At 47.0% G+C, this 26051-nt stretch overlaps 1 protein-coding gene across 7 annotated transcripts in view; it reads right to left on the reverse strand.

The window, feature by feature from the left end:
* Window positions 1-26051, reverse strand: part of PPFIBP2 (PPFIA binding protein 2) — a 155343-nt gene that overhangs the window by 71134 nt on the left and 58158 nt on the right. For 2 of the 7 annotated variants that reach the window (XM_052652526.1, XM_052652528.1), the window contains exons 1-3: window positions 14716-14741; window positions 14078-14281; window positions 13831-13988 (exon numbers count right to left, since the gene is read on the reverse strand). The exons of 3 other annotated variants lie outside the window; for them this stretch is intronic. In XM_052652526.1, the coding sequence (XP_052508486.1) occupies window positions 13831-13988; window positions 14078-14216 (297 nt within the window). In that variant the 5' untranslated portion in view covers window positions 14217-14281; window positions 14716-14741. Of the gene's footprint in view, window positions 1-13417; window positions 13574-13830; window positions 13989-14077; window positions 14282-14715; window positions 14742-26051 lie in introns of those variants that run through there. 2 more of the 7 variants (XM_052652530.1, XM_052652527.1) reach the window with 2 other exon arrangements.

Below are 26051 nucleotides of genomic sequence, written 5' to 3' on the forward strand. Positions count from 1 at the left end.
AGTGGTGGAGCAGTTGCCCAGCTCTCCATGCATGAAGTCAGAGAGAGAAAACCATGTCAACATTCCACTGAGAAGGAGAAAGTCACACTGAATTCTGAAGGAATCTAATAGAAAGTGTTCAGTTTCTAGTTCTTCCCACCTGGGACAGCAAGTGATCTAAAAAGAGTTCTGTACAGTTCTACCCTATTAAGGATGCTCATCCCATTGATGAATATAATTTTTTTAAAAAAAGAGGTCATTGTTCAACGCATTGTTAGCTCCTAGGTTGGATCTATACAATGAAATTCTGATGTACCCGACTGAAGTGACTTAGCAGCAGCAAGGTATAATATACATATACTTGATCAAATTTCCTCTTCTCTTTTGATGGTTATTTCTACACATGTGACAGAGGGGAAAACTGAATCTTCTCATCCAAACTTTCCATGATTAGAGCTATTCTTAAAACTACAATTCATATTAGTAACCTGATATAATGTCTTGTGGGACCAAGAGATATCGTGAAGGCAAGGGGCCAGTGTATCCTGCGGAAGTGAAGTAGTGACCACAGATTGCCGCTGCCATTCCTCTTGCACCTCTTACTGAGGGATGCCACAGTGACGTTTATACCCTCTCACATCACAGAAATGAATCAGCACGGGTGTTCTTGTGTGTATATTGTCAACACTACTGAAGCCAAGCCACCTTTGCTTCTATCAAAGCTTTGCTATCAAGAAGCTGGGCAAAGTCTTGGATAAAGGAATCCATCCTGTAAAACCCAGATCTCTCCAAGGGAAATATAAAACACAATTCAGAAATACCACATCAAGGTCTTCCACAGATGTTCAACATCACTAACAGACAAATGCAAATCAAAACTATGATGAGGACTTCCCTAGTGGTTCAGTAGTTAAGAATCTCCCTGCCAATGCAGGGGACGTGGATTCGATTCCTGGTCTGGGAAGATCCCACATACCATGAGGCAACTAAGCTCGTGTGCCACAACTACGGAGCCCCCATGCCCTCCACAAGTGAAGCTGCTGCAATGAGAAGTCCACACTGCAACTAGAGAGTAGCCCTTGCTCACTATAACTAGAGAAAACCTGGGCATAGCAACAAAGACCCAGCATAGACTTAATAAATAAAATCTAAAAAGAAAAAAACAACGAGGTACCACCTTACACAGGTCAGAATGACCATCCCAAAAAGTCTACAAATAATAAATGCTGGAGAGGGTGTGGAGAAAAAGAAATCTGCCGATTCTGCTGATAGGAGTGTAAATTGCTGCAGCCACTATGAAAAACAGTATGGAGGTTCCTTAAAATATTAAAAATGGAGTTACCACATGATCCAGAAACCCCACTCCTGGGCATTTATGTGGAGAAAACTTTAATTCAAAAAGATATATGTACACCTAGCCAAGACATAGAAATGACCTAAGTGCCCATCAATAGATGAACAGATAAGAAGATGTGACATTCTTATGATGGAGTCTTACTCAGCCATAAAAAGATCGAAATTATGCCATTTGCAGCAACATGGATGGACATAGAGATGATCATGTTAAGCAAGTCAAAGACAAATATCACATAATATCACTTACTTATGGATCTAAAATATACAAATGAACTTATTTATAAAACATAAACAGACTCACTTTGGCCACCTGATGTGAAGAGCTAACTCATTGGAAAAGAATCTGATGCTGGGAAAGATTGAGGGCAAGAGGAGAAGAGGGCGACAGAGGATGAGATGGTTGGATGGCATCATTGACTCAATGAACATGAGTTTGAGGCAAGCTCTGGGAGACAGTGAAGGACAGGGAAGCCTGGCGTGGCTACAGTTCATGAGGTTGAAAAGAGTTGGACAGGACTGAGCAACTAAACAACAAACAGACTCACAGACATAGAAACAAACTTACGGTTACCAAAGAGGAAGGGGGGAGGGAAGGGGTGAATTAGGAACTGGGGATTAACATACACACACTAGTGTACATAAAACCGATAAACAGCAAGACCCTACTGTATAGCACAGGGAACTATGTTCAAAATCTTGTAATAACTATAAAAGAATCTGAAAAAGAATATCTGTATCTATATAACAATCACTTTGCTGTATAACAGAAACTAACACAGTATAAAATGAACTATACTTCAATTAAAAAAAAAAAAGTATTTCCCAGGCCTTGAGAGTGATATTGGTAAGTCCTCAGGAACAGAGACAATACAGCATCTCGACTCCTACAGGCTGTGGCTCTCTTTCTAGAAGACCCAACATGCTATTGATGCTGGGACTGGGCAGGCCTAATGTACAGCTCCAGCAGTCAACAGCCTATAGTGGGGTTATGTTCTAAGCCATCTCTAAATGGAAGAGAGCAGCTTCACGATGAGGAAGCAGGCATGTAGGGTGATCTATGGTTGGGGGTCATGGAGTTGAGCATGCTAGCTCATTAGCTTCAGTCATTAGGAGAGAAGTGGGAGGGTGGAGAGAGCCCAGGTGTATGGGCCCAGGAAGTATAGGACTGAACATGAAGATTCCAGCATGAACAGAGTCTCTACAGAAAGGGTATTTGGGGCTACACAAAGCTTAATCTGAGTCCTGCCCCCTACCTCTTCCATGGGTCAGTGAATAAGGGGTTTACCATTAGTTAAGCTCCTCATGCCAAGAGCTGGATATTAGCAGACTTGAGAAATAACACAGGTTTTCCATATCTTGGGGGTATTGCATTTTTATTAGGGATGAGTTATTTAAGTTATCAGAGGATATTTAAGAAAGTGAAAGAAAGAAAGTGAAGTCGCTCAGTTGTGTCTGACTCTTTGCGACCCCATGGACACCAGGCTCCTCTGTCCATGGGGTTTTCTAGGCAAGAGTACTGGAGTGGGTTGCCATTTCCTTCTCCAGGGAACTTCCCAACCCAGGGATCGAACCCAGGTCTCCCACGTTGTAGACAGGCGCTTTACTGTCTAAGCCACCAGGGAAGTCGAGGATATTTAAGATGCCCCCCCCACCCCCCAGCCAAACCCTCATCATTAGTTCTTTCCTCAGTTTCCCTCTTGCTATCTTGCTGAGAGAAAACAACAGGCTGGGATCATTACCTTCGCTGTAACTATTTGGCACAAGTGAGGGCTGCCATCTTCTTGGAGGTTTCCTCACCTTTCCCAGCCTCTGATGCGAAGCCTGGATGGTTGAATCCTTCCTCTGAATTTTTAAACTAAGGAACAGATAATGGTAGTTGTGCTAGAAGGTTCTGAGGTTGTCAGTGGCCAAGTCTTTTTCCACATGGAGGAAGTTGGTTTGTGACATGAGTCAGCTATGAAGCCAGCATTCATGGAAACACAAATGAAAACCAAGAAAGAGATTGGTGGCATTCTCACCCTGGTTCTTGCTGTCCAAAGACAATGATACAACCCTGCCCTTCCTGTTGGTCCCCTGTTGGCCTCTAGTGGCTCAAACCAAGTTTCAGTTCCATGCAACCGAAGTCCTGGCTAAAGCCTTTGTCTCAAATGGTGATCAGTCCAGTAAGTGAAATTTACTCCTGTGGAAACACACTTACTAGAAAGTATTCCCGCTACTTGGCTATAGTACTGAATTACAAAGGGATTCTGCCTACTGTTTCCTGAATTGGTTGAACTGGCAATTGTTAAGAAAGAACTGTCAGTTCGGAGCCAACTATAGTTAAAACCAGGACTATCAGCAAGGGCCAACAGGGATCTGCTTTGTGGCACAGGGTGTGTCTGTGTGGGATGCATGGGGATGAAAGAGGCACCCATTCTCCTTCGTGTGTGAAACAGGTGACTTTACGTCCACTACCTGTTTGCCTCCATTCTTACTTCTCCAGTAGAGCAAGAAGGTTAAGAAGGGAATAATACAAGATGCATTAGGCCCATGGGCATCAACTAGATGTGTGTGGAGGAGAGATGAAATAAAGAAAAATAGGTTAAAGCACAACGAAAATGAACAGGAATCTAAAGTAGGGCTAAAAGACATAGAGTGGATGGGAAATGAATAAATGAAGGGCAACAGGCTACAAAAACAGGGACTTTCCTGGTGGTCCCGTGGTTAAGAATCAGCCTTCCAATGCAGGGGACATGGGTTCAATCCCTGGTCGGGAAACTAAGATCCCACGTGCGGTGGAGCAACTACTAAGCCTGCACACTGCAGAACCCATGTGCTGCAACTAGAAAAGCCCACACACCACCACAAAGACCCAGCACAGCCAAAAATAAAAGAACATAAAATACCTAACAACATGTTTAAGAAGTTATGTTGAAAGAATAACATGCTCTATATAGCTGTACAAATGCCAGGTCTGAAAGCAGCAGCTTCCATGCTCCGCCCTTTGCTCATCTGGACTTCCAAGCAGGGGGGGCTTCCATATTCCTGTACAGAATTCCTATAGCCTCCTCCTCCAAAAGGCAGGACCTCCTGCCCAGAGTGACAGCTGGGAATAATCAGGAGGCGGGCTACACTAACCATGCACCCGCTCGGGTAGGTCACCTCATCTCAAGCTTAAATAGAGGAAGTCATACCTCACAGAGGGACCCAGAGGGTCAATTAGGTCATTAAACACAAAGACGTGTGGGAATAAATGTGCACAGTGCTCTTGAGAGCAAGATGCTCTAATGCTTCTTCTGTGTAATATAAACAGTTTTTGAATGATCGTGGAAACATGGAACTCATTTAAATGGCTTTGTTTAAGCTAAAAGACCAAAACATAGTTAGACACAGCTCATCCCTTGCACTGTCGGCTTTAATTAACTCATTCTTTTTGCGCAAGAGAAAAAAAAAGGCAACATTTCCCATAGACACCTATGAAGTATCTAAAGATCTGAACAAACAACCCAGGGGAACAATAACCCAAATGCTTTGGGGCTGGAAAGAAACAAAGTGCCTAAGGAACAACATAGAACCCACTGTTAGCTAAGAGCTCTGGAATCATGCCTGCGGTGCCAACAGCTGAGAACCTGCACCAACAGCTGAGAACCTGTTCTTTCCATTGTCCCTGAAACGTGCCCACGTTCGGAGTCATATCTACATGGCCACAGTCTTTCTTTTCTATGAGCATCCTACTACCGTACTGTAAGTCCTTGGTGCTACATACATGCTTATGATCACCACAAAGAGAATTTCAATAGTTAATAACGGCTGATCATAAGTACTTAAATTTTTTTCCTGTTCCAATCTGAAACTCAGGTCAATTAGTTAAACATGAGTTTTCCAGCTGAACCCCCACCCAAGCCCCTGGCAGCCTCCTCAGAGTCATCACCCTCTGACTCCAGTGGCCAGTCAGATTCCCCAGTGCTTGCTCACTCTTGGCCTAGTCCCTCCATTGTACTGAGTAGCCTGGCCAAGGGATGGCCATATTAGGTCTCTGCAGAATTCTAGAGGGGGTGAGTGCCACAGATGCAGGAATGTGGCACTCACATGGGATCCCATGAGGAATCCCCAGGAGTCTGGCTGGCCTCTGCCGGGAGGGTGCGCCTTCTTCCTGTGGTCTGGTACATCCTCAGGGGTGCTGAGTGAGGGCAGTTCTGCAGCATTCCTTTGGGGGCATGTCCTAAGGGTCCTCCTGTCGGCATGGCACCTCACTGAATATGAGGAAAGAGCTGGTTCCAGAACAGTCAAGTGGGGTGGAGGAGAGGCCGCATGGGGGTGTCATTTGGTATGCGGGCACGGACTGTGGGAAAAGACTAAAGCAGTCAGCTCCCCAGTGAGACGGCTCCAGTCATGTTTCCAGGCTGCCCAGTCAAGGGGATCATATCAAATCCAGAAAACCCATCTCCAGGGAGCCGTGGCTGCCAGGCCCAGGGAGACGTCAAAGTCACTAAGGCTATACTTCAAGCTTAGGACCACCACTCACATATCAAGCTTTTTAGAAACTTGGAAAATGTAGACCTTAAAAAATAAGGGTGAGAGGGCTTCCCTTGTCCAGTGGATAATAATCTGCCTTACAACGCATGGGACATTGGTTCAATCCTTGGTCTGGGAAGATCCTACGTGCCACGGGGCCACTAAGCCCACGTGCCACAACTACTGAACGTGTGCTCTGGAGCCTGGGAGCTGCAGCTACAGAGCCCACGTGCCACACCTACTGAACCTGGGCACCCTAGAGCCTGTGCTCTGCAACGAGAGAAGCCACCGCAGTGAGAAGCCCGCACACAACTGGAGAGTAGCTCTCGCTCACCTCAACCAGAGAAAGCCCATGCCTGCAGCAACGAAGGCCCAGTGCAGCCAAAAATAAATTAACAATGAACAAAATCACACATTAAAAAGGGGGAAACCAAAAAATTTAAAAATAAAAAGTAGATCATAAAAGCTACAGTTCCTATTACATGGTTCCGGTGTAACAGGCAAGGAAGCCAAATGGAATGAGTGCAGGCGGGTGCTTGTAAAAAGGAAAGCCTCTCCTCAATATTTTGGTTAAGGAGTTTAAGGGCCTTCTGGCAGTTATTATAAAGCCACTTTTTCTAGATAAGGAACAACTAAGCCAATCCACTATCTTTGGCACAGAGCTTCTTTGAAATGCAGTGTGAACAGAGCACAATCAAATCCTTAGCTACCAGGACTCCAACAAGAGAGATCTTATCCTGACTTTGACCTCCTTATGCCCTTGGTTGCAATTTTGTAAGAGGTGACTGAGGGTTGCCAGTGGGGTCATCACTATCAAATATTTCACCATTAGGGAAGAGCAAAGCAAAGTTCACAAATAGCAACCAATGTTTATGCAATCATGTTTCATTCATTTATCTATTCAGTGACTCAAATATTCCTGAACACCTATGAGGTGCCGCGCTCTGTGCTAGGCAGTCCCTGCCTTGAAAAAGCTCTGTAGTTGTAGAGTTAGATGTCATAAGCCAGTAGGAGTGGCACAGGGGATGGACGAATCAATAATACCTTCAAGAGAGTGGAGTGGATTTATAGTGGAGTCCTCACTTGAAAGACTGTCTTGAAAACAATGAAGGAATTCCCCCAGAAGAAGAGAAAACAGCACCTTTGGAAAGAGTCTTTCCTGATACAGCTAGGCTATCCGTGAAACCATGACAACCGCCACCCTTCAGCTACTCTGGGTCTCCAAGAACACAGAAAACAAAGGATGTCTTGAAGACTGTCTGTAAGCTTTCCAACCAAGGAGCTGGTGTGATGTACATGAAGGCTTGTAATTGATCATCCTGGAAAGTAGAATGAGGAAGAGAGAGGAATGCATTTGATTAACCAAGATCTTGTTCCAAAATAATAGCCTTGCATGAGCTTAGTCTCTGCTCAATTCTCTTGATCACGTGGCTGCATGCGTAGGGAACCTACAACACTTGACTGTACAAGTGGTATTTATAAGTGTGTTGGTATCTTGCAAAGGGATTATATTAAAGCCAGGAGCAGAGTAAAAACAGGAGCCTCTTTGAGTAGTGCTCTTTCCTCATCTTGCCAACTCCAAACCTAATTCATGATTATTAAAAGCCCCTGTCAGAGACGGGCAGCATCAGGTATCAGGGTTGGGGATAGCAGGGGCACTGTGACTGTTTTAATGATTCACTTGGAATCATTAGAAGCAAACTTCCTGATGCTTCTTGGCTCTTCAGACAGAAGGTTCAGACAATCCAAGCATCAAACAGGCATGAAAGATCCATAGGTGGAAAATACGGGAGTAGGTAAAAGCCAAAGTAAGGGGCTGGTCCTTTGGTCACAAGAATTTTATTAGCCCTACAAGATGCCCAAATGGGAATGAATTCTAGGGGAAATGAATGAGAAGCGTTACTTGGGAACTAGAGGTGATAACATTACAGAAGAACTTTGAAAGCTTTCTTAGGGACAAAGCCAGTGTGAAGTGGGTCTGGGGGTAAGTAACCAGGAAGGAGTGCAGATGGTGAGTTTTTAGCCTGCTTTCAATTTCAAGATTCCCGATGGTGAAAGGAACGTTAAGTTCTATAAGGCAGCATAGAGAGAGAATGTAGGCAGAGAGAGTTTTGTTTTTCTTTAAGAATTACAGAGGAATTTTCTGCCAAGGACAAGGGACAAGTAGGCAGGGCCGAGTAAATAAATAGCACAATCAGAGGACAAGAGGATGTAGAATAGCTTTGGATCAGGAGGACAGGATACCAGGATAGCCTTGGCAGACAGAAGGGATTCTTGACCCATGAAATCAAAGGAAGCTAAAAAATAATGGTTGTGAAACACTGTTACATTTTGTGGTGAAGGGAAGATAAGATACTCATCTATACGTGGCAAATTTCTTAGTAGGTGGTGACATCAAGTGAGAGGGGGTCAAGATTGGGGACCGATGGAAAAGTATGAAAGAGCTGACACTGGGATGAGGTGGACAGAGAATGCAGGGAGGAGTCAAGTGATCACGCCCCCTGCCCCGCCCACCCACCATGTGCTGTTGCCAGCTCACAGAACTACCAGTGGCTGCTCTGGAGAGCCTGCAAGCTGCTCAGCAAATGACCCTGGTATGATGCCACTTTGTTAAACTCTACTGGGAAAGAGGCATGAGGCCCTCTTCAAACAGCTGGTACACGGGAGTCACAGGTGCTGGTGGTCAGAGATGGCAGAATTTGAGCTCCTAAATTATATTGGGGAATATAATGGGTAGGTACACTGGGGGCATTGGCTAAAAATGGGATGTACCCTTGGGAAACTGGAGACAGATAGAACAGGGGACATGCCTTTCCCTGGAGGAGGGCATGGCAACCCACTCCAGTAGTCTTGCCTGGAGAATCCCCATGGACAGAGGAACCTGGAGGGCTATAGTCCATGGGGTCACACAGAGTTGGAAATGACTGAGGGACTAAACACAGCACAGAAAAACCTTTGGGTAGCCATACTGACAGTCACCCTCCTTCTGGTCTGAAAATACTTCTGTCCAGAATCAAGCCTGGGCACATGACTCTGCAATAACCAGAGGCTGTCAGTTGTGGCCAAGGTGATCATCATCGTAACACCTATGAAGCACTTTCTAAGCACTTTACAGACATTGAATTACTTATCTATATTTTACAAACAGGAGAGCTGAATATCTGGGAGATTAATCAACTGTCCAAGGTCACACAGAGCTGAGATATGAACCCAAGGAGTTGGACGCAGAGATCTGTGGTCTTAGCCAATAGGAGCAGCTGTCACAGAAGCCGCTGCCTATTTCAACCTCAACTTCACTGCAGTCTGACTTGAGAGCAAGACAAGTCAATGTCTGGGGCCAGGATATCTTCCCAGCTCTTCTGGCCCAAGTGGCCAGGCTACTAGATCAACCATTTGAGCACCAGATGACACAGAATAAAGTCTTACATTAACAGTCTGACCTCATTCCACATTCTACTACAGAACCCAAGCCAATTGCATGGAGGAGTCATGGTGATTCCATTTTTGACTTTTTTTTTGGTGTTGGCGGGGGGCGGGTAGGGGAGGGATGGTGGACAGGGTTATGACTTTAGTTTGGAATTCAGTTTCAACAGAGTTCTAGAAGCCAGCAGCAGTATGAAGATGCTGACAAGTTGCTGGGGTTTCTGTTCCTGGGAAAAAGCTCCTGCTCAGGGGGCTGTGGGTGAACCCCACAGACCCTGCTTCTAGCTATTTTAAGAGGCTCTTTCAGGACTATGTGGGTTAGAGCCACTCGGATCTCAAAGCAGGGCAGGTGTGAACTGTTTGTGAGTCTGGCCAGGCAGGAACCAGACAGCTGAAAAGCGGAGGCCCTGTGGATGCTCATGGCAGATTACCTTATCCCAGGGCTCTGCCTGTTAGGGAAGGAGCTGGAGGACCAGCCCTGGTCAGCCTTCTCTCAGTAGCCATAGCCAAGCTGGCCAGAGCAGTAGCCACTGGGGCCTCTGGCTACTCACGGTGGGCCAGGTCCCAGCTGTATCCCATAGGGCTTTGGTTTGAGACTTTGACCTAAAATGTGGAAAGGGGCCCTAAGTGGAAGGAATGATGGCCTAAGATGCACTCCAAGGAGAGAAGAGAACATCCCATCTGCTCAAGATCTCCCTTCCTGGTTATGGCCAGTAGCAGTTAACTTTTATTGAATGTTCCCTCATGCATGGTACTCTGCTAAGCATTTGACATGCGTTATCTTACTTGACCCTCATAAAACCTGTATGTGGCAGGCACTTTTATCTTCCTTATTTTATAGATGGGGAAATCCAAGATTTGAGGTAATCTGCCTAAAATCACACAGCAAAGCCAAGAGCCCAACCTAGGCTTTACTTCAAACTGCATGTTCTTAACTAAAACAATATGTTGTATCCCGTCCCCTAAAGGCCACAAGACAATGTCTCTTTTCTCACAAATGCTTTCCTCTATCTCAGTGCATTCTTGGCCAGAAACATCTCCCTTACAGCTTCCAAATTCAGACTGTCTTGCTCCGAGGCATCACCCTCTAGGACCAGTGCAAGAGCAAGTGTTCCTGTGTTCCTGCGCTCCTGCCAGGCCACACCTCATCCCGGTACCTATTCTGCCACAACCACCCCCTCTGCATGGGAACATGAAAGAGCGTGTTTCCACCTTCAAAAACCTGGGCTACGGACTTCCCTGATGGCGCAGGGAATAGGAATCCACCGGCCAATGCAGGGGATGCAGGTTCAATCCCTGGTCTGGTAAGATTCCACGTGCTGCGAAGCAACTAAGCTGCGTGCCACAGCTACTGATGCCTGCACGCCTAGAGCCTGTGCTCCACGAGAGAAGCCACCACAATGAGAAGCCCGAGAACCACACGAGGAGTAGCCCCTACTCACTGCAACTAGAGAAAGCCCACGCAACAACAACAAAAAAGCAGTGAAGACCCAGCGCAGCCAAATAGGGGAAGAAAAAAAAAAAACTGGGCTAAGAGAAACCTGCTCTCTAAGCCACTAGAGGCTTAAGAAAGCACGTGAGAAGCAGTGGGTGAGCCAGGCAAATGGAAAGTACTAGAGACTCGGGCTGGAGTCCAGTAGGTGCAGTACAGGGATGAGGTCAGCAAAGGACACAGAAGGCAGGAAGTATGCCTGGGAGCTCAGGAGAGTAGATATAAAAGGCGAAACTGAAAGGTAAGTTGAGGCCAGGTTTAAAAAGTGTTTTAAAGCCCACCAGGCAGAAAACTGAGCTTTCTCATTCAGACTAAGGGCAAGTCCTGGGCTTATGATCAGGGTCACAGGATGAAAGGGAATTTTTTTTTTTTAAGGGGATTTTAAAAAGAAGAATCTGACAGTAGTGTTTAAGGTAGAAAATAGGAAAGATACCAATTATACTGCCTATGACATATCTAATACTTTATACTTTTTTTAATGCTCCTTAAAACTAGCAGAAAAATATGTTTTGCTATGAGTCACCTACGGGGGGGTCTGAAGTCTCCTCACCTAGCGCTTCCCTTCCTTACACGGGAGCCAGAGCTGCCAACCTGGGCCTCAGGACAGAAGAGCCTTCTTACATTGCCTCACATGCAGGATTTATTTCTCTGCAGACAGAACTTCTGCACAAGGTACAACATCTATCCCAGCAGCTGGGACACTGAGTGATCCCAAGCACATCACAGCTCCTGGTCCCAAGACTTCTTGATTAAAGAACTTCAGTTGGATACAGGAAAATAAAGACGAAGTGATGGGAAGGGCACCTCTTACCGCCTTCAAAACCTCTTTAGTAAGGTTTTTACAATTCTTAAGACAATGATGCGAATCTTTGCTAAAATGTCAGGTCACCTTAGCACACTCTTTGGTGGCTGCAATGACCCCATTCCAAAGCTGGACAGAGGCTGAGCACAAACAGGATTCCTGCTGGGTTCTAAACCCATAATTTTCTACATATTTGGTTGAAGAAATGAGGGTAGAGAACTGGACTGGGAGACAGAGAACAGGGTCGAAGATCAGGTTGCACCACTAATGGCCATGAGGTTCTTAGCCTCTTGGACTTTTTTAAATGAGGGGTTCGTACTAGTTGATCCCGACAAACCCTTGAGCTAATTTGGTTCATTTGCCTTGCTTTTTGCAGCACAGCTTACCATACACCACATCACAGCTAGAGTAATTTTCTTAAAATACAAATTATATCCCTCAATGTATCTCATGCCACTTCCAAGCAGCACGTCTCCCATTATGCAAACCCTGACCCGCACAACCTGCCCGCCGCCCTCCCTGTCCTGTGTGCTCCGGGACCCCGCCCACGTCTCCTCCATCACTGAGTTCACATATGTGTTCTTTACCACAGTTTTCACTGGACTCACTCCTACTTCTCCTTCACTTTTCAGTGAAGTGTTACTTCCACAAAGAGGGTCCTGACCACTCTTTCTCAATCAGTAACAGTCCTTTGGGATGGCCATTTAACAGTTCCTCTTCTTGGCAGTATCTATCAACTTGCAAATTTCAAGCTTATTTCCTCCGGACTGTTTAACTGCCCTCTCCCAAGTAATGTATGGAAGGTCCACAAGGGCAGAGACTGGTTTTACTTTGTTGCTTACAACTGGACACCCAGGACCCAGAACTGGGTAAGTATTTGCTGAGTGAGAGGTGCAGAGGATGCCCACAGAAGCCAGCAGGCCTAGTGTTGCGGCGTGGGGGTCGGGGACCTTCCAAGCTGGGCACTTCGTGTCCCTCCTGTTCTTCTACAATATCAGATCTCTTATCTAGCTGCTTTTGCCCTTTCTGCTTCTGGAAACATCCTGCCTCCATGTGAAAATTAATGGATACCCATCTTTGCCAGTTCAGTTGTTGTTCAGTCGCTAAGTTGTGCCCGACACTTTTGCAGCCCTATGGACTGTAGCCCACATCAGGCTCCTCTGTCCATGTGGTCTCCAGGCAAGGACACTGGAGTGGGCTGCCACTGCCAGTCCAGAGATGGTGACAAAAAAAGCAAGAGCATGGTTTCTGTGAACGTGGATGCGACTCCAGCCCCCAACATTCGCCCACTGTCGCTCACTCCACACACTCATAAAGAGTCGACAGGAGCAACTTGAAACCCAAACCCTTGGCCTCTGGAAAACATGCAGAACTCCCAGGGCCTCCCCCGGAAACGCGGCAGCTCTTTCAGCTGACAGCTGACTAATCTCCATGCCGGATAACTTCCGAGCAGGGGAGCAGGGGAGAAGCCCGATAACTTGTGAACCCTGTGCGGTTGAAAGGCAGCGGCTTCCTCTCCGAGTCCTCACACCAAAAAGCGGTGGATGCTTTTTTCTGGTCACAGTGTTTGGACCCTCCAATTGTTCAAGTGCCAGAGTCAAAAATAAGGAACTTTCCTCACTTCATTGTTGCTTTTCTGCACAGAGGCTCATTCACTAGAATGTCAGAGGAGAAACAAAGACAGCTGACTATTTTCTCCGCAAGTGTCTATAATTAGATTCTCATGGAGAACTTGGCGGCAACAGGGCTTCGCTGGACAAACACCTCCCCCCTCAATACACACACACTCACACTCACACACACACACACACACAGTGTCTCTCTCCTCACTCATCTCGACGGAGACCCACACAAAGCAGTCAGTCACTTACCCGCTTCAGCCACGCGAAATGCTTGTAAACATCAATGTCCCCATCCATGCTGGGCACCCATGTCAGCAGTTAGATTCCTTGGTTGAAAAAGCCCTCTTTCTGGCCAGATACCAAAGTCTCTCCTCTTTCTTGCCTCTGCCCCCTCCCCCTCAGGAACGTCAAGCCGTGTTCAGATTTCCCCACGTCCCTGGCCTGCGTCCTTCAGTCTTGCCCTGAGAGGTTTCAGAGACACAGCAGCTCAGACCAGACCGTGCTGCTCCCGTATCCGCCCCCACAGACGCACACAGGCACCAGCTCTGGGACGCAGAGCCGGCAGAGTGAGGGAACCTAGCAAAAGGTGGGGGAGACAGACAGACTTGGACAAGAGTTGTAAACACACACACACACACGAACATTCTTTTTGGTGATAATACCAGAGGCTGCCAGAGGGAAACAGTCCTGAAGAAAATTCCTCGTCTGGCTTCCCCCTTCTGGAGTGGCTGGAACTCATTAGGGAGAGACCCCGGTTTCCTGTCTCTGCTCCATTCTGCATTTACCCACAGGCTCCCAGCTGCTCTTGGTTTATCTGGGACTGGGGAGAGGACTAAAAATAAGTGCAGCTCTTGGAGGACTGCTGGTTCCCACACACAGCCTGACCCCCACCCAGCAGCCCACGCCTACCCCTTCTCTTCCAGGCCGGCGTCGGGCTGTGCCCTGAGGGAAGCTGATTGTTTCCAAAAAAGAACAGATTCAGAACCAGCTCCAGTTCGGCTTCTTGGCCCGGCTGGGGGCTTGCCATCCTGGGCGCTGGCGGCACCATCCAGTGTTGCCGCCTTGGAGAGCTCTGCTCCCAGCCGTCGCTCCGGGGCTCCCTGAGGCCGCATTCTGCACAGGGACAGGTGGGAAAGAGCGAGTCCCAGGCCCGCCTCGCCGGCGGTCCCCACCCCAGACGTGTGTCCGTGAGGTCTAGGGAGCGCTCCAGGTAGGAGCCCTGGGAAGGCAGCAGCCTGAAGAAATGGGGAGCTGGGCCTGCCTTCCTACTGGGTCCCATGCTGGCTTTCCAGGGTGGTCTCCCCAGCACTCCCCACATGCTGGCCCCCTCCTCTTCACATTCCCACCTACTTTGAGAGCTCTCTTAAAAACAGGTTTTCTCCCTTGCCCAGCCCGCAACCTGTGGCTGTTGGCTCTGACTGGTTATGAAAGCGGTCTTTGATGTGGGTGCAAGGGGAACTGTGGTTACATGCAAGGGCTCTGAGCTCCGCTGCCATAAATGACTTGCAGACACACATCTTGTGACTGCGTGGGCCTTCCCGGCGCACCTTGGGAGTCAGCAGGGAGTTTCCTGGAGCTCCCAGCCTGAAGAGAAGGCATACCGCTTATCATGGTATCTTCGCTGTCCACAACCCAGAAGCAGGGCCTGAGGACAAAGCAGAAAACACGCACAGTCCCCCGCAGGCTGGTCCCGTCCACAGAGGACACAGAGGCGGCAGGAGGAGGGCTCTGGCCAGCAGCTGGCACGAGGGGGAGGAGTAGATTCCTGGAGACACACCCAGATCAGAGGCCAGAAAGAAAAAGCAGGCTCAGCTGCCCATGCCCTGAGCTCTCAAGCCTTCTTCTGGCCTCTGGCCCAGTTCCAGACTGCAGTGCGAGCCCTACTTGCCGAGGTCCCCTGACCTGGACTAGGGCAGGATGTGCTAGTCAAGATCCCTAAGGTTGCAGGGGTAGCTAGACCTTTCTTTTTTTTTTTCCTGTCTAAAAACCTGGAAAAGTCTTCATTTTGGTCAATACACATTTGCCCAGCATCCAAAGCAACTGAAACCAACTTCCTGCTCTGGGCAAATGAAGAATTTCCACGTGCCACGTAATAAAGGTATCTCTGGGGTGCTGGGGAGGAAGAAGCAAAGTCAATTTGAGCGTCTGTATGGGGAAAGGCCTGTACACCCTTGGAGAAAGACTGGTATCCTTTGGAAGGTTCCAGTGTGAGAGGAGAAAAGAGAGGACTGGACAGCAATGTAGCTGCCTTCCACTGCACGTGGGCTGGCTCCCTGCTACCCATGCCCCTCCCCACATCACTGCCTGCCCTGTGGTACTCAGTCACACCTGTTCCCTCTTCAGACAGGAGGACGTGTGTCTGAGCTCTGATTCACATCTCTAGTTTCTACACCTAGCACAGTTCTTAGCACACAGTAACAACTTCAATGATCTTTGAATGAAAGAATGAGGCTCAAATGGTGAAACTGGCAAGATAAGCCTGAAACTACTTGGAGGGAATGAGTTCCCCAGAGGTAAAGATGCTTGACTCAGAGAAGAGAGATAGGGTCAGCTTCATCTATTACTCAGCTCATGTGTGATGAATTGGAGGTTGTGGGGGCAGGAAAAGCGGAGAGAGGGGAAAGAGAAGCAGGAGGGGAGGAGGAAGGGAGGGGGAGGGAGGGGAAGAGAGGAATGGGAGGGGACAGGGAGAAGGGGAGCACAGGAGGGGAGGAGGGAACGGGAGGAGAGGAGACAGACAGGAGGCAGGAGGGGAAGAGAGAGGAGAGTAGGGAAGAGAGGAGGAGGAAGGAAATCCAGATAAACTGCAGCTAAATTCTTGACATATTTTTATGGTACCTCAAGTAGTAATTCTTACCTCACTTCTTTTTTGTTTTCCTTTGAAACCCTAAATTTTATATTGTAATTAACTCAATCCACAAATAGCACTCTAAAGGCGTAGGATCAAACCCATAGCTGTGCCCCTCACTCAGAAGCCCACCCAGCCAGGGGCTCCTCACAGTGAGTCACAGAGGGGCTTTGGGGGATCAGACAGGCTCCTGACTACATCCATAAAATGTATACAAAGCACTATGAGTATGTATAAATCACTATTTCTCTGAAATAGTTTTCATCAGATCATCAAAATGATCCATGACTCCCAAAAGACTGAAAGCCTGGGTTTTAGCCCATCTAAGTAGTTACTTGGAAAGGATTAGGCTGCCCTTATTAAGCATGGTGGGGGTGGTCCCACTTCTACTATACTGCCCTGCAAGGCAGAGCCTCAGGGACTCCCTGGATCCATCACTAAAGAGAGAAGTCTTCAGGAGCCACACAGGATACACCAATAAGATTCATTACGGTAACCCTATAGCCCTCAGAGCCTTCCCAAAAGCAAGTCAAGGTCAGTGAGACTCAATTCATTACTGTCTGGAACATGAGGCAGCCAGCTGAGGGCAAAGAGCAGGCACCTGATCATTTGCGGGAGTGAAAACACACCTACGAGGCCGGAGCCGTCAGTGAATTCATCCCAGGGTCCAGTGGGGAGACCTCAGGAGAGCTGCTTATCTGGCTGGAATCCCATGTATGCGGGAATGACTGTGGATGGAGTTCTGAGATTTGCTCCTCCTGCTGGTGGCCAGGAATCAGGCACAACTATGGACAGAGAAGGGTCATGAGCTAGTCAGCTGACCTCTGGCCTGCATCCTGAGCTCCAGCTCAGGGCTGAGCCTTGGCCTCTGGGCCATGATGATAGGTGCCAGGACACCCTGATACATCAAACACAGGCTTATGTCCTTCAGCAGGCATGCTGCGCCGTGAGCCTACCTCTGGGGAGAGGAAGGGACGGCCTGAGGACCATGGTCCTTTGGGCTGCAAGGTCCTGCTTGTGCAACAGCATCCTGGCCCCATAGCCCAGGTACCCACAGTGTCCAGGCATGAAGACCTGTCTTCAAAACGGGTAACAGAAGGGGTGGCACACTCTGCCTGTAGAGGGCCAGATGGCAAACGTTTCAGGCTTTGCGGGCCATATGGTTTGTTACAGTCGACTCTCTCATTTACAGCACAAAAGCAGCCACAGCTAACGTGGAAGCCAGTGAGGGTGGCTGTGTTCCAGTGACACTTTTTGTGTGTGTGTGAACAGTAAGATTTAAATTTTACATCATTTTCACATCACAAATTAGTCTTCTTGTGATTTCCCATGAATCACTGGAAATCACAAAAAATCATGCTTGGCTTTCAGGGAATAACAGATAGGCAGCAGGCCAAATACAGACCCTAGATTGCTGACCCCCGGGTGAGGATGATGTCTCTCTATATATAATGAATCTCCAGGGACAGAGGGCACTCTTGTAAAAATGCAGATTCAGGCCCAGCAGGTTGGGAATCGGGCCCGAGACCGGGCATCGCTAACAGTCTCCCCATCCTGCCAGTCTTAATGACCATATTTGAGGAGTAAAAGGAAACTATTTTCAGAAGTTCCTTGGAGCACAGGCTACTGAGCAGTTTGCCTGAAGTACGACTCCTCCTGAGCCTTCCTACCTGCCTGAAAGGGCAGGACGCCCAGTGCTGTGACTCTGGCATGCCCTCTTTGCAGGCAGAGGGTGGGCGGGTGTCTACATGCTCAGACCTCAGGTCATGCTAACCCGGCAACATCGCCCACCATGTCCCCTGGGCCCGGAGCAGGAAATTGAGTGGGGAAGGATTTATTTGCTCTCCCACCAGTGTTTGCACATTCTTGCTCATTTATAAACATTGGTTCTTAGGGGCTGAACTAGTCTCGAGTCAGGTCTGAAAGAATCCAGATCTCCAGAATTTTAGTAAGGTGCAATTACTTGGAAGAGGGCAAAAAAAAAAAAAAAAAAAAAAAAAAAAAACCAACTCCCAAATTCAGGAAAATTAAAACTGCTAAGTTTGCAATGGCTGAAGGCCCCAGTTTGGGGTGTTATGCCAGGAAAAAAAAAAATACTTTCAAAATCCCCAAAGTATAGGAAACCTCTCTAGGACAGGGCCTGAAAAACACAGGTCAGGAAATGGAGAGCCATCCTAAGTAATAGTGTGCTAGTGGGATTAAAGGTGTCTGGAGAGAGCTTCTTAGCTTCGATAATGGAAGGTCAGATCTCTGCTCCCAGGACCAGCAGTCATCCCTCTGGTCTCCTCCCCCAAGGAGAAGGGCGGGGGCACAAGCAGTGGAGGGCATCCCAGGCCTATCCTTTGTCCACTGGCTTCCAAGGAAAATAATTCTTTTTGCCAGCTGACTCCGGTACACTGTCCAGCAACTTCATTAATGAGAGGAGCTTATGTCCTCTTTCAACGTGGCTGGCTGGGGGTGAGGGGAAGCAGGCAGTTATTTTTCTCACAAAGTGGGTTCCTGAGCTTTAGGCTTTCCAGCATTTGTCCCTGACTCCCACCTAGTGGCTTTTTCCAGTACTGCACAGAGACAAAGGCCCTCCTCCAACCCGCACACCAGCCATCAGGAGAGAGGACAGGAGAGAAAGTACCTACAAATCTGAGCTTTCAAGTTCACACCTATAGAGGGACACACACTGGAAACTGACTCACAAAGCCTTCATTTTTTTTTTTTTTAATGAAAAACAATCACCAAATTTCCCCTTTTCTAACATCCAGAAAGCTAACATTTTCCTATATAATTCCTGCCTGTAACTTTTCAAAATGAACGTGTTTGCCAGACAAATACCCCATCCATCCATCTCTCACTCCAGGCCCTAGGTGGAGGACAGAGATACAGAGAATTGCAGGGCAAGCTGACGGCTTATAATTAATAAAACAGCTTCTTACCATCCTTTTTTTTCCCCCCTATAACTCTGGCTTTTCAATATGGTGAACAGATTTGCTCCTCTGGCCAGAATGAAAGACTGCAGGCTGACTCTGGCAGGAACGCAGGGGCTTTGTTTGAGGAGCCGCCATCTGTGACAAGGTTGGCTGAGCGGATGGGGGCAGTGGGGGGTGGCCATGTGCCCTCCTGGGTCTGGTTTATTTCCTTATTTCTGGAGAATCTGGTTAAGATGGTAACTGAGGGCACATGAATATCTGATATATAGACGGACAGAGGTGAGACCCAAGATGGGATTCACTTCCCCGGACCAGCTGAGCAGGCTCAGAGGAGGCTCCCCGGTCAGGGCATCCCATTTCACCGCTCCAGAGATGATGGCTTCAGCTGAGCCCTGACATGGAGCAGCTATACCAAGAGAGGTTCCCTAACCTGTCTCTACTTTGCAGACTTAAAGGTCCAGACTGAGGGACTTCTCTGGTGGTTCAGGGACTAAGAATCCACACTCCCAATGCAGGGGGCCCAGGGTTCAATCCCTGGTCAGGGAACTAGATCCTGCATGCCGAAACTAAGACCCAGCACAGTTAAATAAATAAATATATTTTTAACAAAAGTCCAGACTGAGGAAGGCAGGGATGGATGGCTACCAGGGGGCTGCTCTAAAGCCCTTAAACTGCAGAACTGGAATGCGTGGCCAGATCCTACAGAGGTATTGTCAAACCAGCTGTCATTTCCGGTAGGGAAACTGAGTCCCAGAGGAGGGAAACGAAATCCACTCACATCCACATGAGGGTGGCATAGAGCTGGCCTTTTGGCTCATCCCTCCCTCCCACACTGCCTCACCTGGTCCATTCCCTTCCACCTGCCTGAACACGCTGAGCAGGACACCTGCAGCCTGGCCAAGGAGAGCCTGGGTTCCCCTGGGAGGCCAGGCCTGTTCCATGAACCCCACTTCCAGAAAGTAGCACAGAATACAGTCCCTCTGGAGGGTCTCTGCCAAGCTCTCCCCCTACCCACCCTCCCCTCTGCTGCTTCTGGGTTTGTCTTTGCTCAGACTTTAGTCCCTGAAACCTCAGGTCTTCACCAAAAAATCCCATGGACCCACATCTGAAGTGATTAAACAGTGGGACAGTCTGATGCCTTGTGGATGAAGAATGTGTGTACCTGGCTATTAGAGAAGCCCCCAGAGATGCTCCATCTGGAGACTCTGCTGGCTCTGGTATTGCTTGGGCACCTCCCAGGAACCAGGCTCACTGGGTCTAATCACCCCTCCCTTTCTCACACAGTTCAGTTCAGTCGCTCAGTCATGTCTGACTCTTTGCAACTCCATGGACTGCAGCACACAGGCTTCCCTGTCCATCACCAACTCCCAGAGTTTGCTTAAACTCATGGACATTAGGTTGGTGACACCATCCAACCATTTCATCCTCTGTCGCCCCCTTTTCCTCCTGCCTTCAATCTTTCATAGCATCAGGGTCTTACTGGTTGGCTTCTCACTAGTTGGCTGTTTCCAGCTCCTTACGGGCTCCACTCTCCCTGAGAGCTTCACCCCTAGGACACCACAAGCTTACCTGCACGGAGGGGAAAGAGGCGGCCCCTTTTTGGAACCTGCCTCCATTCCCGTCACAGCAGAGATGCTGTAGCCTTCTGGCATGGGCCTCAGCTTCATCTCCTGAAAGTCCTGACCCTGAGCTTGGCCTGGTCTGCCAGCCATGAAAGAGGGGTTCAATCTTATACTGTCAAAGGCTGGCCTCATTGATACTACTCTGCAGGCCAGGCTCCATGAAGCCTGCTTGTCTTGGACTTCAGGAACCTTTCCTGTACAAAAGCCCTGTCCAAAGCTCCGTGGTATGCCACCTACTTTGAGGATAAGCCCAGAGTTCAGACACAGATACTGAAACTGTGCCCCACAGAGTTTACAGAAGCTAATAATAGAAATTCCTGAATTTGTCTTATAGAACAACAGATAAGCTTGTTAAAACTCTTTTGCTTCTAAACTGCCCTCCTTGATTAAGTTGACTTGGTTTATTTCTTTCCTTTTATTTTCCTCCCTTTAATAGCATATCTTTCCAGCTTCACGCAGCCCAGCTATTTTCCAATTACTTGGAATCATTACCTGACCAGCATGAGTTGGGCAGGGGCTGGCTGGCACCAGCCTAAAGCTGAGTCTGTGCAGATGTCTGAATGAATGGCCTTTTGACGTCAGAGGATTGGAGAACTCCACCCTCAGATGATGCTAAGGGTCTCCATAAACATGAGCCCAGACGCACCTGCACAGAACATGGATTTCCTCACAGTCACCTCTCCCCTAAGACCACCCTGCTCATCCCATAAACACTCCAGCTCCCTCACCTTCAGTGAGGCAGATCTGAGACAGAGTCTCCTGTCTTCTCAGCTACCTTGAGAATAAACTCTTTCTTGGCTGTAAACTATGGTACCTCAGTGTTTGACTTGCTGTGTGTCAGACAAACAGATCTGGCTGGGTAACAGTACTGTTCCTTTCCCAGGTGGCTCAGTGGTCAGGAATTCACCTGCCAATGCAGGAGATGCAAGAGACACAGTTTCAGTCCCTGGGTCAGCAAGATCCTCAGTATTCTTGCCTGGAGAATTCCATGGACAGAGGAATCCATGTGGTCACAAAAAGTCAGACACGACTGAGCATGCACTGCTCCTAGAACAAGGGAATCCAGGCCCTTCATTCCTTTTATCACTGAAGCCCCAGAGGGTCTCCAGCATAGAGAGCCGCCCCACACACACTTCCAGACCTAAAGCCTACTCTTCCTGCCCAGAAAGGGAGGATCCTATTTTAGGCCCCAAAGCTCTGGAAATATGCTCACAATCCAGTACCCCTGAATCCTGGGCAGTTCTGTTCCACTTGTATCTTTACCACAAGTCTGGCCTATTTATAACCTTTTCCAGGCCAAGGATCCTTGCTGCTAAAGGCCACTGTGCCCACCCCTGCCAGCACCCAGCAGAGGAGGAACCAGCCCCACTGTAAAGAAACACAGCTGCCCATAGACAGTCTTTCTGACCACAGTGCACTAGGACCAGAGCTCCCTCACCACTTAAGACGAAAGGGCAGGGGCCCAGGACGAGTCTGCTGCTTGCTGTAACCACCAACCACTCCCCGACATCCACCATGGCCCCGTCAGCAGCCCCTGTTTCTGTGCACTACAGTCGCCATCATCCGAGCCTGAAGATCCCCGTTGCAGCTACTGATGAACAGAAGACTGCGATTCCTACCATATGATCCTCTCCCCTCTCACCACAGCTAATTACTGGCCTTTGGGTGGACACCTGACCCAAAGGCAGCTAGTCCATAGCTGAGTGTAAGTGAGAATGTCTTTAATTTCTATTTCTTTTGCATTTGATATTTCTTCATATACTTGGAGGACTTAGTCCAAAAATTCTGAATTAGGTCAATGAGATTCTCTCCTTCGGGGGTTAACACACATACACAGAAAACATGAGCTTGTCAGTCAACAAGAAGACTAACATCAGACCTAAAGGATGTGTGGCAGTCACCGTGAGCTCTCTTCCTAAGGGCCATTCGTTTCCCCTACTTCTTGGTTCCTCCCTGACAGAGGTTCCCCTCCGCTGTGATGAGACTGCCAGCCTCCCTTGCAGCTAGGGTATGCACATGCAAACAAATCTTGACCACTGGGACCATATGGGAAGCTGCCGGGAGGTTTCACATAGAGGTTTTCCTCCCCAGTTTATAAGAAGAGGACATGTTCTACCTCTGGACACAACTATCTGTGTGAAGGGAGGCTGCCCAGAGATGCAAGTAGCCTTCTTGCAACTTGCCTTACTTCTTAGGGCAGCAGTACCCCAACCTTTTTAGCACCAGGGATCAATTTCATGGAAGACAATTTTTCCATTGGTGGGGGTGGGGTGAATGGTTTCAGAATGATTCAAGCTCATTACCTTTATGTGCCCTTTATTTCTAACCTAATGCCACTGCTGATCTGACAGGAAGTACTGGTCTGCAGCCTAGAGCTTGGGGACCCCTGTGTTAGGGGACATGCCTGAGGAAAAACCAACTCCTGAGGATGGGGAGGGAGAAAGATAAGAAAGGTCAGTGTCTATAACGTCATCCCAGAGCCACTGATTTAACCCTGGGACCACCCATCCCCTGGACATTTATTAGTTACATATAACTAATACATGTATTATTAGTTATATGTTAGTAACATAACATATAATGTTAGTGAGATATAAACCTCCTTACTGTTCATATTTTATTGAGAAAGAATCCCCACTGACAGATGTCATGAGGCAGGGCTGGGTCATGCTAGGCCAGATTATGACAACTGACATTTATGACGAAGGAGAACAGTGCAAACATCCAAGATACCATGAATGAGAAATGAGAGCCTGGCTTCAAGCTATCTTATTAGTTCCAATTCTGAGTCACATGTGTTTCTGTGTGTCTTTTTTGTGGGGGTGGGGAGGGTAACAATTTGCGTGAGTCTCTGGTTTAAGGCAGTGCTCTACAAACTTTAAAGTGAATATGAATCACCTGGAAATGGTTCAGTGGATTGGGGAGGGGAGAGGCAAAGTCTAGCTATTTTTTTCTTTAAGACAAGCTATCAGGGGATGCCAAAGCTGCTGGTCCAGAAACTACAATTTGAACAGCAATACCTTCTAATTAAAAGTATCAAACTAGACTTCCCTGGTGGTCCAGTGGTTAAGAATCTGCCCACCAATGCAGGCGACAAGGGTTTGATCCCTGGACTGGGAAGATTCCATATGCCATGGGGTAGCTAAGCTCGTGCACCACAACTGCTGAGCCCAGGCTCCACAAAGAGAAGCCACCGCAATGAGAAGACCACGAATGGCAACTAGAGAGTAGCCCCCCTCACCACAAATAGAAAAAGCCTACACACAGCAACAAAGACCCAGTGCAGCCAAAAATAAACAAATAAAATTTTAAATAAATAAATGAAAGTACCAACCTAAGGCAATCTAAAATTAATCTGAAGAGGAGCTGTGGGTTTGTTCACTGCCTTGAATTCTATTTCCATACAGATAAGACCCGCTATGCACTGTGTGTGCACCAGCTTGTAAAATGACTTTAAATCTGGGAAAACGAAAATACACACAGGTGGTCTCCGTCCAGAATCAAAACCCTAACAACCAGCCCTAGTATCTTGGAATGTTTATATGAACTTTTGACCCCGCCCCCCTCAAAGTACACCACTCATAGGTTGCTGATGGCCATAATTACTTCAAAAGATTTATGAATGCAACAACTTTTAGAAACATCTATCCCAAGGCAAGCATTTCCCCAACTGTTAAAAAGAGGCACCAAAACAGATCTGCAAATCTGAATGCAAGCTGTTTTCTGGGATGGATCTTGCAAAACCAACCACCACCACGACTACTTTTAGATCCAAAATAGTTTTTTAAGAATCTCTTTTGGTAAATTATCAAAGTTAGATCCTTATTTCTAAAAAGACTGCAGATGAATACAAATCAAACTATAAACCTACTGGGGAGAGTATACAGGTGAATATTATTGGTCAAGTAGGACCTTTCTAGAAAGAAAAGAAGCTCAAACAGGAAAGATTGATAAAATTACAATTCTTTTAAAATTTAAAAAAAAAAAAAACACCAAAAACAACATTTAAAAACGAAAGTGAGGAAAAGGAACACCACAAAGCAAAGAGCTAGTAAAAAGTCATTAAATATAAGAAAAGCACTAAAACCCAAATAGGGTCAAGGAGGCAAGAATACAGATGCTAACAGATCAGACTACAGAAGGCACAGCCAAGAGACTCAAAATAACCGCTGGGTTGCATATGTGAAGAAAATATTAAAACTATTTTCTTAACTGGTCTTTTAAAAAGGATCTTCTACTGGGACTATGTTTTATAACTTACATATATTAGGACAATTCTCCATATATGAATATGTATATTTGGAGAATGAATTTTTTTTTTCATATTGGGGTATGAGATCAAAAGTTTGGAAACCATACAGAAGAATAAATATCAATAAGCTTATTTAAAAATTCAGCCTTTCTACTAGACAAGGAAATGGAAAGATAAAATGAAACTCTTTTTCCTATGAAATTAGCTGTTTTTTCAATCTTAGTGCTTGTTGTTGATCAGGATGTACCTCAAACCCTGCCAAAGAAAATATAAATGGGCAAAAACTTTCTGAAAAGCAGTTTGGAAAAAATGTGTCACAAGGCTTAAAGATATTAATACCTTTGATCAGAGTTTGCCAGACTTAGCAAACTGCATGAAACACACTTATTAAAAAATATCATTTATCTAAAATTCCAACTTAATGGAACATTCTGCATTTTATCTGTTAAGCCTGCTTTAACTATTATTCTACTTTCACGAGTCCATCTGAAGAAAATATTTAGAGATAAATATTTCTAGACAAAGACAGTCTCTAAGCAATGCCACGATATCTCAATTCAATATTAGAGGAATGGCTACATAAATTCAGGCACATCTGTGCAAGGTAAATATACATAGTCACTGCAAATTATGTATTGATAGTCTGTCTTTATCCTGCTTCATGCAGATATTCACAAGTTTTGCTGAAAAAATGTTCAGTGTTTCCTGCCCTGCACTGGCTAGAAATGGTACATATTATACAATACATGTGCACCATCTCACCTTTCTAAAGTTTAATAAGCTCTGAGTTCTAAAATGCATCTAGACCCAAGGATTTCAGGCTAATGAATTATGAACCTGTATCATTTTCTTGAGGCTTCATAAAATTTTCTGTAAACACTGCAGCCTGAGTCAGTACTAGCAGGACTGCAAGGAGGGATAGATGTCCATGCCAGGAGTAAAGTGAGCTAGAGAGTCGCAGCCGCACAAAGAGGTGAGCAGAAGATGGTCAGATGTGACAGGGCAGAAGCCAGGACCAGCATCATAAAGCAAATACAGTAACAGCCAGAGCATGCCTCTCTAGGGAGGCAAAGGGGATCCTCTAGCTGGAGAAAAAGAGGACCAACCTACCTAAGCCATTCCCCGGCAATTTCCAACCTAGTTAAAAGAGCATGTGGAGGGCTTCCCCAGTAGTCCAGTGCATGGGTTTGATCCCTGGTCTGGAAAGATCCCTCGTGCTGCAGGGCAACTAATTCCATGA

Source organism: Budorcas taxicolor, chromosome 15 (genome assembly GCF_023091745.1).
Source record: "Budorcas taxicolor isolate Tak-1 chromosome 15, Takin1.1, whole genome shotgun sequence".
In the NCBI taxonomy this organism is placed as follows: Eukaryota; Metazoa; Chordata; class Mammalia; order Artiodactyla; family Bovidae; genus Budorcas; species Budorcas taxicolor.